The sequence below is a fragment of the Vidua macroura genome, chromosome 1 (genome assembly GCF_024509145.1).
Source record: "Vidua macroura isolate BioBank_ID:100142 chromosome 1, ASM2450914v1, whole genome shotgun sequence".
Classification (NCBI taxonomy): domain Eukaryota; kingdom Metazoa; phylum Chordata; class Aves; order Passeriformes; family Viduidae; genus Vidua; species Vidua macroura.
Window position 1 is genome coordinate 153,438,082 of NC_071571.1, and position 15,440 is coordinate 153,453,521.

Here is a 15,440-nt window from a genome sequence, read left to right on the forward strand (position 1 = left end):
CCTGACCCCGCTTTTCTGGTCATCCCTGAATCCTGATCCCACTGTTTCATCATTCCCTGATTCCTGATCCCGCTTTTCCAGTCATTCCCTGATTCCTGACCCCGCTGTTCCATCATTCCCTGATTCCTGATCCCGCTGTTCCATCATTCCTTGATTCCTGACCCCGCTTTTCTGGTCATCCCTGAATCCTGATCCCACTGTTTCATCATTCCCTGATTCCTGACCCCGCTTTTCCAGTCATTCCCTGATTCCTGATCGCGCTTTTCTGGTCATCCCTGAATCCTGATCCCACTGTTCCATCATTCCCTGATTCCTGATCCCGCCTTTCCAGTCATTCCTGAATCCTGATCCCACTGTTTCATCATTCCCTGATTCCTGACCCCGCTTTTCCAGTCATTCCCTGATTCCTGATCCCGCCTTTCCAGTCATTCCCTGATTCCTGATCCCTGTTTTCCGGTCATTCCCTGATTCCTGACCCCGCTTTTCCAGTCATTCCCTGATTCCTGATCCCGCTGTTCCATCATTCCCTGATTCCTGACCCCGCTTTTCCAGTCATTCCCTGATTCCTGATCCCACTGTTCCATCATTCCCTGATTCCTGACCCTGCTTTTCCAGTCATTCCCTGATTCCTGACCCCGCTGTTCCATCATTCCCTGATTCCTGACCCCACTTTTCCAGTCATTCCCTGAATCCTGATTCAAATCCCACTTTTCCAATCATTCCTGAATCCTGATCCCACTGTTCCATCATTCCCTGATTCCTGACCCCGCTGTTCCATCATTCCCTGAATCCTGATCTCGCCTTTCCAGTCACTCCTGAATCCTGACCCCGCTGTTCCATCATTCCCTGATTCCTGATCCCGCCTTTCCAGTCATTCCCTGATTCCTGACCCCGCTTTTCTGGTCATCCCTGAATCCTGATCCCACTGTTTCATCATTCCCTGATTCCTGACCCCGCTTTTCCAGTCATTCCCTGATTCCTGACCCCACTTTTCCAGTCATTCCCTGATTCCTGATCCCGCTTTTCCAGTCATTCCCTGATTCCTGATCCCGCTGTTCCATCATTCCCTGATTCCTGACCCCGCTTTTCTGGTCATCCCTGAATCCTGATCCCGCTTTTCCAGTCATTCCCTGATTCTTGATCCCGCTTTTCTGGTCATCCCTGAATCCTGATCCCACTGTTCCATCATTCCCTGATTCCTGACCCCGCTTTTCCGGTCATTCCCTGAATCCTGATCCCGCTTTTCCAGTCATTCCCTGATTCCTGACCCCGCTGTTCCATCATTCCCTGATTCCTGACCCCGCTTTTCCAGTCATTCCCTGATTCCTGATCGCGCTTTTCTGGTCATCCCTGAATCCTGATCCCACTGTTCCATCATTCCCTGAATCCTGATCCCGCCTTTCCAGTCATCCCTGAATCCTGATCCCGCTGTTCCATCATTCCCTGATTCCTGATCCCGCCTTTCCAGTCATTCCCTGATTCCTGACCCCGCTTTTCCAGTCATTCCTGATTCCTGACCCCACTTTTCCAGTCATTCCCTGATTCCTGACCCCGCTGTTCCATCATTCCCTGAATCCTGACCCTGCTTTTCTGGTCATTCCTGATTCCTGACCCCGCTGTTCCATCATTCCCTGATTCCTGATCCCGCTTTTCCAGTCATTCCCTGATTCCTGACCCCGCTGTTCCATCATTCCCTGAATCCTGATCCCGCTTTTCCAGTCATTCCCTGATTCCTGATTCAAATCCCACTTTTCCAATCATTCCTGAATCCTGACCCCGCTTTTCCAGTCATTCCTGAATCCTGATCCCACTGTTCCTGTCATTCCCTGAATCCCGACACAAATCCCACTGTTCCAGTCATTCTTGAATCCAGACACAAATCCCACTTTTCCAGTCATTCCTGAATCCTGATCCCACTGTTCCTGTCATTCCCTGAATCCTTACCCCGCTTTTCCAGTCATTCCTGAATCCCAACACAAATCCCACTTTTCCAGTCGTTCCTGAATCCTGATCCCACTTTCCCAGTCATTCCCTGAAATCTGACACAAATCCCACTTTCCCAGTTATTCCCTGAAATCTGACACAAATCCCACTTTTCCGATCATTCCCTGAATCCCAACCCCGTTTTTCCAATCATTCCCTGAATTCCGACCCTGATCCCGCTCTGAGGGGGCTCCTGGAAAGGGGAAAATCGCTTTTCCAAGGAAAGTTGGGAGCGTTCCCGGAGCTCCTCCACAGCAGCAGGGTCAGGTTCTGGGGTTATCCCACAGAAATCTGGGAATTCAGGAATTCCGGGCAGCCCGGGGATGCTGGAGCTGCTCTGGGAGGGAGTGGGAATGCCGGGATGAGGCTGATCCCGGGATAAGGGGGAATTCTCATCCCAGAGATCCCTGAATCCAGGTTTTCCAGACAGGGATAGAGGGCATCTGGAATTCCTTTGGAACTGGGATGAGCTGGGAGGGAGTCCTGGGCTTTTCCCTGGGAATTCTGGAATGGTTTGGGATGGAAGTGACCTCCGGGATGATCCCATTCCCATGGGGCAGCTCCCGTTATCCCGGGATTTCCCAGGGATGGAGCAGCCCTGGATTCTCTGGGAATTCCAGCCCAAAATCCCAATATTCCCTGGTTCCCATCCCTCCAGCCTGCATCCCAAGCCCCTCTGGAGCTCTCCCACAAAACCCCTGGGAAAGGCTCTGGAATTCTCCTGCAAGAGCAGCGAATCCCCAGCACTTTCATTCCCAGCTCCGGAGCCTCTGGGATTTCCCTCTCCTTCCCAGAACTGGGGCAAAACCAGGGAATTTTGGCAAGTTTGGGCTCCCAGGAATGGGGAGGATTCTCCTCAATCCCAAACCTTGGGAATTCTGGGATGAGAGAGGAAAGTCTGGGATAAGGCAGGGTGGGAATGTGGGAGTGTGGCTGGAGTGGGAATTTTATGGGAATTCCCTCCTGGAAGAACCGATCCAACCTGGGAATGGGGTGGGAATGGAGGGGATTTCAGGGATGATCCCATTCCCAAGGGACACCTCCTGCTATGCCAGGGATCCTGGGGCAGCCCCGGGTTCTCCGGGAATTCCATCCCAAAATCCCGATTTTCCATGGGAAGCCATTCCCTGGTTCCCATCCCTCCAGTCTGAATCCCAAAACCCTCTGCAGCTCTCCCACAAAAACCCTGGAAAAGGCTCTGGAATTTCCCTCTCCTTCCCAGAACTGGGGCAAAACCAGGGAATTTTGGGAATTTTGGGCTCCCAGGAATGGGGAGGGTTCTCCTCAGTCCCAAACCTTGGGAATCCCGGCATGAGAGGGAAAAATCCGGGATAAGGAATCCTGGGATTTCCTGGGAAATTCTGGGATAAGGCAGGGTGGGAATGTGGGAGTGTGGCTGGAGTGGGAATTTTATGGGAATTCCCTCCTGGAAGAACCGATCCAACCTGGGAATGGGGTGGGAATGGAGGGGATTTCAGGGATGATCCCATTCCCAAGGGACACCTCCTGCTATGCCAGGGATCCTGGGGCAGCCCCGGGTTCTCCGGGAATTCCATCCCAAAATCCCAACATTCCATGGGAAGCCATTCCCTGGTTCCCATCCCTCCAGTCTGAATCCCAAACCCCTCTGCAGCTCTCCCACAAAAACCCTGGAAAAGGCTCTGGAATTTCCCTCTCCTTCCCAGAACTGGGGCAAAACCAGGGAATTTTGGGAATTTTGGGCTCCCAGGAATGGGGAGGGTTCTCCTCAGTCCCAAACCTTGGGAATCCCGGCATGAGAGGGAAAAATCCGGGATAAGGAATCCTGGGATTTCCTGGGAAATTCTGGGATAAGGCAGGGTGGGAATGTGGGAGTGTGGCTGGAGTGGGAATTTTATGGGAATTCCCTCCTGGAAGAACCGATCCAGCCTGGGAATGGGGCGGGAATGGAGGGGATTTCAGGGATGATCCCATTCCCAAGGGACACCTCCTGCTATGCCAGGGATCCTGGGGCAGCCCCGGGTTCTCCGGGAATTCCATCCCAAAATCCCAACATTCCATGGGAAGCCATTCCCTGTTTCCCGTCCCTCCAGCCCAAAATCCCAAACCCCTCTCCAGCTCTCCCAGAAAAACCCCTGGAAAAAGCTCTGGGATCTCCTGGAATTCCCTGCTCCCCCCTGCACATTCCCAGCTCCATTCCCAAACCCCTCTGGCGTCGGATCCAGATTCCAGCTGGGATCTGAGCCAGGCAGAATTCCCACTTTTCCCTGGCATTCCACAGCCCCTTTTCCATGGATCCACGACCATGCCCGGGCTGGTTCCTGGCTCCTCATCCCAAGGAATTTCCCATTCCCATCCCAATCCTGCCCTTCCAGGCTGGGATTAACGAGCTCCTTTCCTTCCTCGGGACAAAAAAAATTCCAGGGATTTCGGGATGGGATCTTACTGAGCTGCCTTTTTCCCGATTTTCCCAGGCCAAAGGGGCTCCCGGGAAGAGGAAAACCTTGGAAGACGATTCCCCGTTGGAAGGGAAGCAGGATTTGGTTGTCCACGATGAGTACGAGGAAGACAGCTCGGATGAGGAGGTAGGATCCGACGGAATTCATGGAATTTTATCCTGGATCTGAGACGGAAGTGACGGATTTGGTGTCCGGGGGAAAAATGATGGAGTTGGGATAAGTCTGGAGCAGCTGTGGGGGCTCATCCCGGAGAAAAGCGGGATTGAAGGGATCCAGGGGGATCCAGGGCGGGATCTGCTCCCAGGGAACAGGGAAAGGACCCGGGGAACGGCCTCGGGTTGGGATTTTTGGGAACATTCCCCTGGAAAGGGCTGGAATTCCAGGCTGGAATCGCCATTCCCAGGATTTCCCATCCCTGTGGATGTGGCCAGGCTGGGATCCCCATTCCCAGCTGGAATTCCAGGCTGGAATTGCCATTCCCAGCTGGAATTCCCATCCCTGTGGATGTGGCCAGGCTGGGATCCCCATTCCCAGCTGGAATTCCGGGCTGGAATTGCCATTCCCAGCTGGAATTCCCATCCCTGTGGATGTGTCCAGGCTGGGATCCCCATTCCCAGCTGGAATTCCGGGCTGGAATTGCCATTCCCAGGATTTCCCATTCCTGTGGATGTGGCCAGGCTGGGATCCCCATTCCCAGCTGGAATTCCAGGCTAGAATTGCCATTCCCAGCTGGAATTCCGGGCTGGAATTGCCATTCCCAGCTGGAATTCTGGGCTGGAATCCCCATTCCCAGGATTTCCCATCCCTGTGGATGTGGGACGGAGACAGGGTCGGCCTTTTCCAAGCTCTGCAATTCCCTGATTTCCATCTCTGTGTCGGTTTTGGGGAGGGAGGGATTTTCAGGAATGCTGCGTATTCCATGTGGGAACGCTCCCGAGGCTCCTGCTCAGGAATTCCAGGAGCTCCCCGAGCCTTTCCCAGGGTCCCATCCCTTCTCAGGCTTCGGAAAACCTCGGGAAGAGCTCGGGATCCCGGGAATATCCGCAGGGCTCGGCCCTTCCCGGCAAACCCCGCGGCTCTTCCCGAATCCCTGCTCAATCCATTACCGGCCCTGGCAATTCCCGGCGCTCCGGGGGCGGCCGGAGCCCGGAATTCTCCTGGAAAAGCCTCGGGAACCGCAGCCCTGACCGGGACAAAACCTCGGGGAGGGGGGAGAATTCCGGAATTACAGCTGGAAAAACGGCCCGGGAAAGGCTGGGATGCACCGGGAATGGGATCGGGAATGGGATTGGGAATAGGATCGGGAATGGGATCGGGAATGGGATCGGGATGGCGCCGCCGAATTCCGGGGAGATCCCAACAACCCCCATGGAGATCCCGGGGATTTTTCCAGAGGATCCTCCGGAGCCAAGGCTGCCCCCGGAGTGGGGTTCATCGGGATTTCTCTGGAATAACAATTCCGGGAATGTGTGGAAAAGCTCGGGAATGCATCCCGGAGCTGCCAGTGGGGGGAGCGCTGATCCCGGCCCTGAGCCGCTTCCAGAGCCTTTGTTCCCTCTTCCCAAAAAAAAAAAAAAAAAAAAACCCGGAAAACTCCGGGATTTGGGTTTGGCGCTCCTTATCCCGGATTTTCGGGAATGGCTCCGTCGTATCCCGCTCCTAAGTAATCCCTGACCCCGTCCTAAGAAAAGGTTTTCCCTGGATTTCACCCTGCAAACGCCGGGATTAACCCAGGGAGGGAATTTTTGGGAGATGGGCTTGGATAAAGTGGGATTTGCTCAGGAAAATCGGACAAATTAGGAAGGAAAATGTGAGTGGCTTTACCTGGATTTCAGGAAGACGATGGAAATTTTGGGATATCAGAATCCTCAAAATCCTTTGGAACTGAGGGAACGGCCTCAGGCAGTGTCTTGGAGCGGGGGTTAGGTGGGATTTTTGGGAATATTCCCCCTGGGAATGGCTGTCCAGGGCTGGAATCCCCATTCCCAGCGGGATAAATCCCTGGGATTGTGGCACTCGGAGATGTTCAGGTGGGATTTTTGGGAATATTCCCCCTGGAAATGGCTGTCCAGGGCTGGAATCCCCATTCCCAGCGGGATAAATCCCTGGGATTGTGGCACTTGGAGATGTTCAGGTGGGATTTTTGGGAATATTCCCCCTGGAAATGGCTGTCCAGGGCTGGAATCCCCATTCCCAGTGGGATAAATCCCTGGGCTTGTGGCACTCGGAGATGTTCAGGTGGGATTTTTGGGAATATTCCCCCTGGAAAGGGCTGTCCAGGGCTGGAATCCCCATTCCCAGCGGGATAAATCCCTGGGATTGTGGCACTCGGAGATGTTCAGGTGGGATTTTTGGGAATATTCCCCCTGGGAATGGCTGTCCAGGGCTGGAATCCCCATTCCCAGTGGGATAAATCCCTGGGATTGTGGCACTCGGAGATGTTCAGGTGGGATTTTTGGGAATATTCCCCCTGGGAATGGCTGTCCAGGGCTGGAATCCCCATTCCCAGCGGGATAAATCCCTGGGATTGTGGCACTCGGAGATGTTCAGGTGGGATTTTTGGGAATATTCCCCCTGGGAAGGGCTGTCCAGGGCTGGAATCCCCATCCCTGTGGATGTGGGACCGGGATCATGGAATGGGGCTGGAAAATCTGGATTTGGTGTCCCGGTGTCGTTCCCTGTTTTCCGTGGCTCCGTCGGCACAAATTCCACCCGGGATCAGCCCGGGCACAGCTCGGGATGCCCCCGAATTCCCCCAGGCTTGGCTTCCCCCTGGATTTATGGGATTTTGGGAAGGAATTCCCTGCCTGGAATGGAATTCCCAGAGAACCTGGGGCTGCTTCATCCCTGGAGCATCCCGGGATAGCGGGAGCTGCCCCACGGGAATGGGGTCATCCCTAAAATCCCTTCCATCCCAAACCCTTCCGTGATTCCATGGTTTTAGGGTTCCGTGGTTTTAGGATTCCAGGTAAATCCCGATTCCTGCAGCTCCTTCCAACCCATCCCTGTTTGCTCAGCTGGATTTTCCAGGGCTGGATTTGGGATCAATCCCGGAGCCGGGATCAATCCTTGGGACACGCAGGGATCAGGAGGAGCTGGGATAGCTGGGAATGTGCAGCTGGAAAATGGGAATTCCAGGGAGATCCCTGAGCCTTTTCCAGGGATTTTTCTAGGAGAGCTGGAGAGGGATTTGGTGTAAAAGATGGAGGGATGGGAAACAGGGAACGGCTTCCAATGGAATATTGGGGTTTTGGGCTGGAATTCCTGGGTGGGAGGGTGCTGGGATGCAATTCCCAGAGGATCCCCATCCCACGGAGCGTCCCAGGCCAGGCTGGGACAGCGGGATCCGGGGGCCGATCCCGGAATTCCCCGCGTCCCGAGGCAGTCTGCGATTCCACGGCCCCGGCACCTGCGTCCCGGCCGGCAGCAGGTCTGGAAAAGCTCCGGAGCGGCCCCCGGGAGCGCTTTCCTCTGGAATTGCCCCCGCGCTCCGCACGGATCCGTCCCGGCCCGGCGGCCGCCGCAGCCGCCTGGCAGCGTTCCCGGGAAGCTGCGCGGCGGCGCTCCCGGCCCGGCCCCCGCTGGCCCCGCGGGGGACACCGAGCGAGCCCGGCTCCCGGGGCTGGCAGCGGGCCAGTCCCGGCTCCCAGGGATGGGACAGAGGCGATCCTGGCTCCCAGGGATGGGTCAGAGCTGATCCCGGCTCTGTGGGATGGGACAGAGCTGATCCCGGCCCTGTGGGATGGGACAGAGCTGATCCCGGCTCCCAGGGATGGGTCAGAGCTGATCCCGGCTCTGTGGGATGGGACAGAGCTGATCCCGGCTCCCAGGGATGGGACAGAGCTGATCCCGGCCTTGTGGGATGGGACAGAGCCGATCCCGGCTCTGTGGGATGGGACAGAGCTGATCCCAGCTCCCAGGGATGGGACAGGGCTGATCCCGGCTCTGTGGGATGGGACAGAGCCGATCCCGGCTCCCAGGGATGGGACAGAGCCGATCCCGGCTCCCAGGGATGGGACAGGGCTGATCCCAGCTCCCAGAGATGGGACAGAGCCGATCCCGGCTCTGTGGGATGGGACAGAGCTGATCCCGGCCCTGTGGGATGGGACAGAGCTGATCCCGGCTCCCAGGGATGGGACAGAGCTGATCCCGGCTCCCAGGGATGGGACAGGGCTGATCCCGGCTCCCAGGGATGGGACAGAGCCGATCCCGGCTCCCAGGGATGGGACAGAGCTGATCCCGGCCCTGTGGGATGGGACAGAGCTGATCCCGGCCCTGTGGGATGGGACAGAGCCGATCCCGGCTCCCAGGGATGGGACAGAGCTGATCCCGGCCCTGTGGGATGGGACAGAGCTGATCCCGGCTCCCAGGGATGGGTCAGAGCTGATCCCGGATCCCAGGGATGGGACAGAGCTGATCCCGGCCCTGTGGGATGGGACAGAGCTGATCCTGGCTCCCAGGGATGGGTCAGAGCTGATCCCGGCTCATGGGGATGGGACAGAGCTGATCCCGGCTCCCAGGGATGGGACAGAGCTGATCCTGGATCCCAGGGATGGGACAGAGCTGATCCCGGCTCCCAGGGATGGGACAGAGCTGATCCCGGCTCCCAGGGATGGGACAGAGCTGATCCCGGCCCTGTGGGATGGGACAGGGCTGATCCCGGCTCCCAGGGATGGGACAGATCCCAATTCCGGTTCTGTGGGATGGGTCAGAGCTGATCCCAGCTCCCAGGGATGGGACAGATCCCAGTCCTGGCTCCTGGGGATGGCACCGGGCCAGATCCCCGTTCTTTGGGATGTCAGGGAGCCAATCCCGGCTCCTTCGGATGGCACGGATCCCAATCCCACTTCCCTGGGCTGGCACAGATCCCAGTTCCAGCTCCCTGCTCTGACCCCACTCCCGGCTCCCTGGGCTGGCACAGATCCCAATCCCGGCTCCCGGGGCTGGCCCAGATCCCGGTCCCGCTCCCTGCTCTGACCCCGCTCCCAGTGCCCTGGAATGGCTGGGATCCCAATCCCTGATCCCGGGGCTGGCCCAGATCCTGGTCCCGCTCTCTCCCTGACCCCACTCCCGGTGCCCTGGAATCCCAATCCCTGCTCGCCCAGGCTGGCACAGATCCCAGATCCCGGTCTGGCTCCCGGGGCTGGCCCAGATCCCGGTCCCGCTCTCTCCCTGACCCCGCTCCCGGTGCCCCGCGCCGGCGCTGCGGCGGCATTCCCGGCCGGAGCGGAGATGGATGTGCCGGGGCTGCCGGCGGGAGGAAGCGGCCGGGGGCTCCGTTTCCTCCCGGAATGACAATTCCAGATGTCGGGATAATGGATGGATGGATGAGGGCTCGGAGCGCTCCGGCGGCGCTTCCAAGGCCGTTCCCTCCTCCGCAGCCGCGCCGGGGGGAGGCTCCCGGCGGGATCGGGAGCTCCGTGTGCCGGAGCCGGGAGCCAGCGGGGCGGGAGGGGGAGAATTCCAGGGCAGTGAACGGGAATGTGCCGCTGGCAGCGCTTCCCGAGGCCTCCGGAGCGTGGCCGGAGGGGCCCCGCGCGTGCTCCGGAGCTGCCGGGCTGGCCGGGGATAATGGGAATGGGATAATGGGAATGGGAGTGGGGGATTGGGGGTGGGAATGGGGGACTGGGAAGGGGAGTGGGGGACTGGGAACAGGAGTGGGGGATTGGGGATGGGAATGGGGGATTGGGAACGGGAATGGGGGACTGGGAAGGGGAGTGGGGGACTGGGAACAGGAATGGGGGACTGGGAACAGGAATGGGGGATTGGGGATGGGAATGGGGGACTGGGGATGGGAATGGGGGACTGGGAATGGGAATGGGGGACTGGGAAGGGGAATGGGGGACTGGGAACGGGAATGGGGGACTGGGAAGGGGAGTGGGGGACTGGGAATGGGAATGGGGGACTGGGAAGGGGAATGGGGGATTGGGGATGAGAATGGGAATGGGGGACTGGGGGTGGGGGATTGGGAATGGGATAATGAGAATAGGAATGAGAACAGGAATGGGGGATTGTGGATGGGAATGGGGGATTGGGGATGGGAACAGGAATGGGGGATTGGGGATGGAATAATGAGAATGGGAATGGGGGATTGGGGGTGGGGGATTGGGAATGGGATAATGAGAATAGGAATGAGAATGAGAACAGGAATGGGGGACTGGGAATGGGAATGAGAACAGGGATTGGGGATGAGAGCAGCTGGATGGGGGATTGGGAATGGGATTAGGAATGGGAATGGGGGATCGGAAGTAGGAATGGGAATGGGGGAATGGGAGAGCAGGTGGATGGGATTGGGGATTGGGAATGGGGAACTGGGAATGGGGATGGGGGAATGGGAATAGGAATGGGAATGGGAAATCGGGAATGGGAATGGGATAATGAGAATGGGAATGGGGGATTGGGAATGGGGAGCAGGGATGGGATAATGACAGGGATGGGGGTGGGAATTCATGGGCTTAGCTCCAAAAACAGGGAATGGTTTGAAGGGAATAGCCTGGGTTGCCCAGCCTCAGTTGTCCCAAATTCCAGCCTCACTTCTCCCACATTCCAGCCCCAGTTCTCCCAAATTCCAGATCCAGTTTTCCCAGCTTCCAGCCTCAGTTTCCCACCTCTTAGCACTGGTTCTTCCGAATCCCAGCCCCATTTTTCCCATCTTCCAGCCCCATTTTCCCACATTTCAGCCCCAGTTCTTCCAACTTCCAGCCCCAGTTTTCCCACTTTCCAGCTCCAATTTTCCCAACTTCCAGCCCAGTGATTCTCCCAAATTCCAGCTGCATTCCCCCCAACTTCCAGCCTCAGTTCCTCCAATTTCCAGTCCCACTTTTTCCAAATTCCAGCTCCAATTCTCCCAACTTCCAGTACCATTCCAGCCCCATTTTCCCCCAATCCCAGTCCCAGTTTTCCCAGTTTCCAGCCCCACTCCTCCCAAATTCCAGCCCCACTCCTCCCAAATTCCAGCCCCATTTTCCCCAAATTCCAGCCCCATTTTCCCCAAATTCCAGCCCCATTTCCCCCCAGTCCCAGTTTTCCCAGTTTCCAGCCCCATTTTCCCCCAATCCCAGTCCCATTTTCTCCCAATCCCAGTCCCAGTTTTCCCAGTTTCCAGCCCCATTTTCCCCAAATTCCAGCCCCATTTTCCCCCAATCCCAGCCCCAGTTTTCCCAGTTTTCCCAGTTTCCAGCCCCATTTTCCCCAAATTCCAGCCCCATTTTCCCCCAATCCCAGTCCCAGGTTTCCCAGTTTCCAGCCCCATTTTCCCCAAATCCCAGCCCCACTTCTCCCAGTTTCCATCCCCATTTTCCCCAGTCCCAGTTTTCCCAGTTTCCAGCCCCATTTTCCCCAAATTCCAGCCCCATTTTCCCCCAGTCCCAGTTTTCCCAGTTTCCAGCCCCATTTTCCCCAAATTCCAGCCCCATTTTCCCCCAGTCCCAGTTTTCCCAGTTTCCAGCCCCATTTTCCCCAAATTCCAGCCCCATTTTCCCCCAATCCCAGTCCCAGTTTTCCCAGTTTCCAGCCCCATTTTCCCCCAATCCCAGTCCCAGTTTTCCCAGTTTCCAGCCCCACTTCTCCCAAATTCCAGCCCCAGTTCCCCCAGTCCCAGTTTTCCCAGTTTCCAGCCCCATTTTCCCCAAATTCCAGCTCCATTTTTCCCCAGTCCCAGTTTTCCCAGTTTTCCCCAGTTTCCAGCCCCATTTTCCCCAAATTCCAGCCCCACTTCTCCCAAATTCCAGCCCCAGTTCCCCCAGTCCCAGTTTTCCCAGTTTCCAGCCCTATTTTCCCCAAATTCCAGCCCCATTTTCCCCCAATCCCAGCCCCAGTTTTCCCAGTTTCCACCCCTATTTTCCCCAAATTCCAGCCCCATTTTCCCCCAATCCCAGTCCCAGTTTTCCCAGTTTCCAGCCCCATTTTCCCCAAATTCCAGCCCCATTTTCCCCCAATCCCAGTCCCAGTTTTCCCAGTTTCCAGCCCCATTTTCCCCAAATCCCAGCCCCACTTCTCCCAAATTCCAGCCCCAGTTCCCCCAGTCCCAGTTTTCCCAGTTTCCAGCCCCATTTTCCCCAAATCCCAGCCCCACTTCTCCCAGTTTCCATCCCCATTTTCCCACCTTCCCACCTGTCACTCTGCTCCGGCCATTCCCACCCGGGACAATCCCAACTTCCCCGGGATCCCGAGGATCCACCGGGTCCATCCCAGATTTTTGGGATCGGGGGTGATGGCGCAAACCCCCTGCCGTGCCTTTCCTCGGGAAACCCATTGGAATTCCGGCAGCTGTGCCCTCCCTCAGCCCGAATTCCCGAGGGATCCGGGGGCACTCCCGATCCCCGCCGTGCCCAGCTCCCGCTCCGGGCGCAGCCGGATTTCGGGAAGAGCTTTGATCCAGGATTTCCAGCGGCTCGGGCCGCTGTTGTTATTCCCATCATTCTCCCGGTGTTTCCGAAGCCTCTGGCACGGGCGCTCCGTGGGCCCGGCCGCTGTAAGACAATCCCTCCCTCTCCGGCTCTTTCGGGATCGAATCCCGGCCTTTTCCAGCTTTTCCAGCCTCTCCCCCCCCACCCCGCGCTCCCTTCGGATCCTGCGGCTGTTGTGGCTTCCCGGCCTGCGCCGCGCTTCCGACGGCTCCCATCCCGCTTTTCCACACAAATCCCGATTTTCCACCTCCCCGCATCCACAGGTTCCCTCCAGGCTGTCCCTTCTCCCTGTTTTCCATGATTTCAGTTCCTGCTTTTCCACACAAATCCCGATTTTCCACCTCCCCGCATCCACAGATTCCCTCCAGGCTGTCCCTTCTCCCTGTTTTCCATGATTTCAGTTCCTGCTTTTCCACACAAATCCCACTTTTCCCTGTTTTCCATCATTTCAGATCCCACTTTTCCCTGTTTTCCATCGTTTCAGTTCCTGCTTTTCCACACAAATCCCGATTTTCCACCTCCCCACATCCACAGATTCCCTCCAGGCCGTCCCTTCTCCCTGTTTTCCATGATTTCAGTTCCTGCTTTTCCACACAAATCCCCCTTTTTCCCATTATCCATCATTTCAGATCCTGCTTTTCCACACAAATCCCACTTTTTCCTGTTTTCCATCATTTCAGATCCCGCTTTTCCCTGTTTTCCATGATTTCAGTTCCTGCTTTTCCACACAAATCCCATTTTTTCCCATTATCCATCGTTTCAGATCCCGCTTTTCCACACAAATCCCGATTTTCCACCTCCCCGCATCCACAGATTCCCTCCAGGCCGTCCCTTCTCCCCGTTTTCCATGATTTCAGTTCCTACTTTTCTACACAAATCCCACTTTTCCCGTTTTCCATCATTTCAGATCCTGCTTTTCCCTCTTTTCCATCATTTCAGATCCCGCTTTTCCACACAAATCCCACTTCTCCCTGTTTTCCATCATTTCAGATCCTGCTTTTCCACACAAATCCCACTTTTCCCATTTTCCATCATTTCAGATCCCACTTTTCCCTGTTTTCCATGATTTCAGTTCCTGCTTTTCCACACAAATCCCACTTTTTCCCATTATCCATCGTTTCAGTTCCTGCTTTTCCACACAAATCCCACTTTTTCCTGTTTTCCATCGTTTCAGATCCTGCTTTTCCACACAAATCCCACTTTTTCCTGTTTTCCATGGTTTCAGATCTTGCTTTTCCACACAAATCCCGATTTTCCACCTCCCCACATCCACAGATTCCCTCCAGGCCGTCCCTTCTCCCTGTTTTCCATGATTTCAGTTCCTGCTTTTCCACACAAATCCCGATTTTCCCTGTTTTCCATGATTTCAGATCCTGCTTTTCCACACAAATCCCACTTTTCCCTGTTTTCCATCATTTCAGTTCCTGCTTTTCCACACAAATCCCGATTTTCCCTGTTTTCCATGATTTCAGTTCCTGCTTTTCCACACAAATCCCACTTTTTCCCATTATCCATCATTTCAGATCCCACTTTTCCCCGTTTTCCATCATTTCAGATCCTGCTTTTCCACACAAATCCCACTTTTTCCCATTATCCATCATTTCAGATCCTGCTTTTCCCTGTTTTCCATGATTTCAGTTCCTGCTTTTCCCTGTTTTCCATCATTTCAGATCCTGCTTTTCCACACAAATCCCACTTCTCCCTGTTTTCCATGATTTCAGTTCCTGCTTTTCCACACAAATCCCACTTTTTCCCATTATCCATCGTTTCAGATCCCGCTTTTCCACACAAATCCCGATTTTCCACCTCCCTGCATCCACAGATTCCCTCCAGGCCGTCCCTTCTCCCTGTTATTGATCCCGCTTTTCCACACAAATCCCACTTTTCCCTGTTTTCCATCATTTCAGTTCCTGCTTTTCCACACAAATCCCGATTTTCCCCATTTTCCGTCGTTTCAGATCCCGCTTTTCCCTGTTTTCCATGGTTTCAGTTCCTGCTTTTCCACACAAATCCCACTTTTCCCTGTTTTCCATGATTTCAGTTCCTGCTTTTCCACACAAATCCCGATTTTCCACCTCCCCGCATCCACAGGTTCCCTTCAGGCCGTCCCTTCTCCCTGTTTTCCATGATTTCAGTTCCTGCTTTTCCACACAAATCCCACTTCTTCCCATTATCCATCGTTTCAGATCCCGCTTTTCCCTGTTTTCCATCGTTTCAGTTCCTGCTTTTCCACACAAATCCCACTTTTTCCCCATTATCCATCATTTCAGATCCTGCTTTTCCACACAAATCCCACTTTTCCCTGTTTTCCATGATTTCAGTTCCTGCTTTTCCACACAAATCCCACTTTTTTCCCATTTTCCATCGTTTCAGATCCCGCTTTTCCACACAAATCCCACTTCTCCCCGTTTTCCATCATTTCAGATCCCGCTTTTCCACACAAATCCCACTTTTCCACCTCCAGGCATCCACAAATTCCCTCCAGCTCCCTTTTCCCTGTTTTCCATGTTTTTTTTTTAATTCCCAGTCCCTTCCCAGGACGTAAAATTCCCAGCAGGATTCCCCAATCCAGGGCCCATCCACTGAGGGTTTTCCAGGAGTTTCAATCCCT

General features: G+C 55.5%; 1 protein-coding gene across 1 annotated transcript in view; it reads left to right on the forward strand.

Moving 5' to 3' along the window:
- BOP1 (BOP1 ribosomal biogenesis factor) overlaps positions 1-15,440 on the forward strand; it is a 127,325-nt gene that overhangs the window by 20,867 nt on the left and 91,018 nt on the right. Inside the window, 1 exon segment of the mRNA XM_053983782.1 lies at positions 4,437-4,547. Coding sequence (XP_053839757.1) covers positions 4,437-4,547 — 111 coding nt within the window.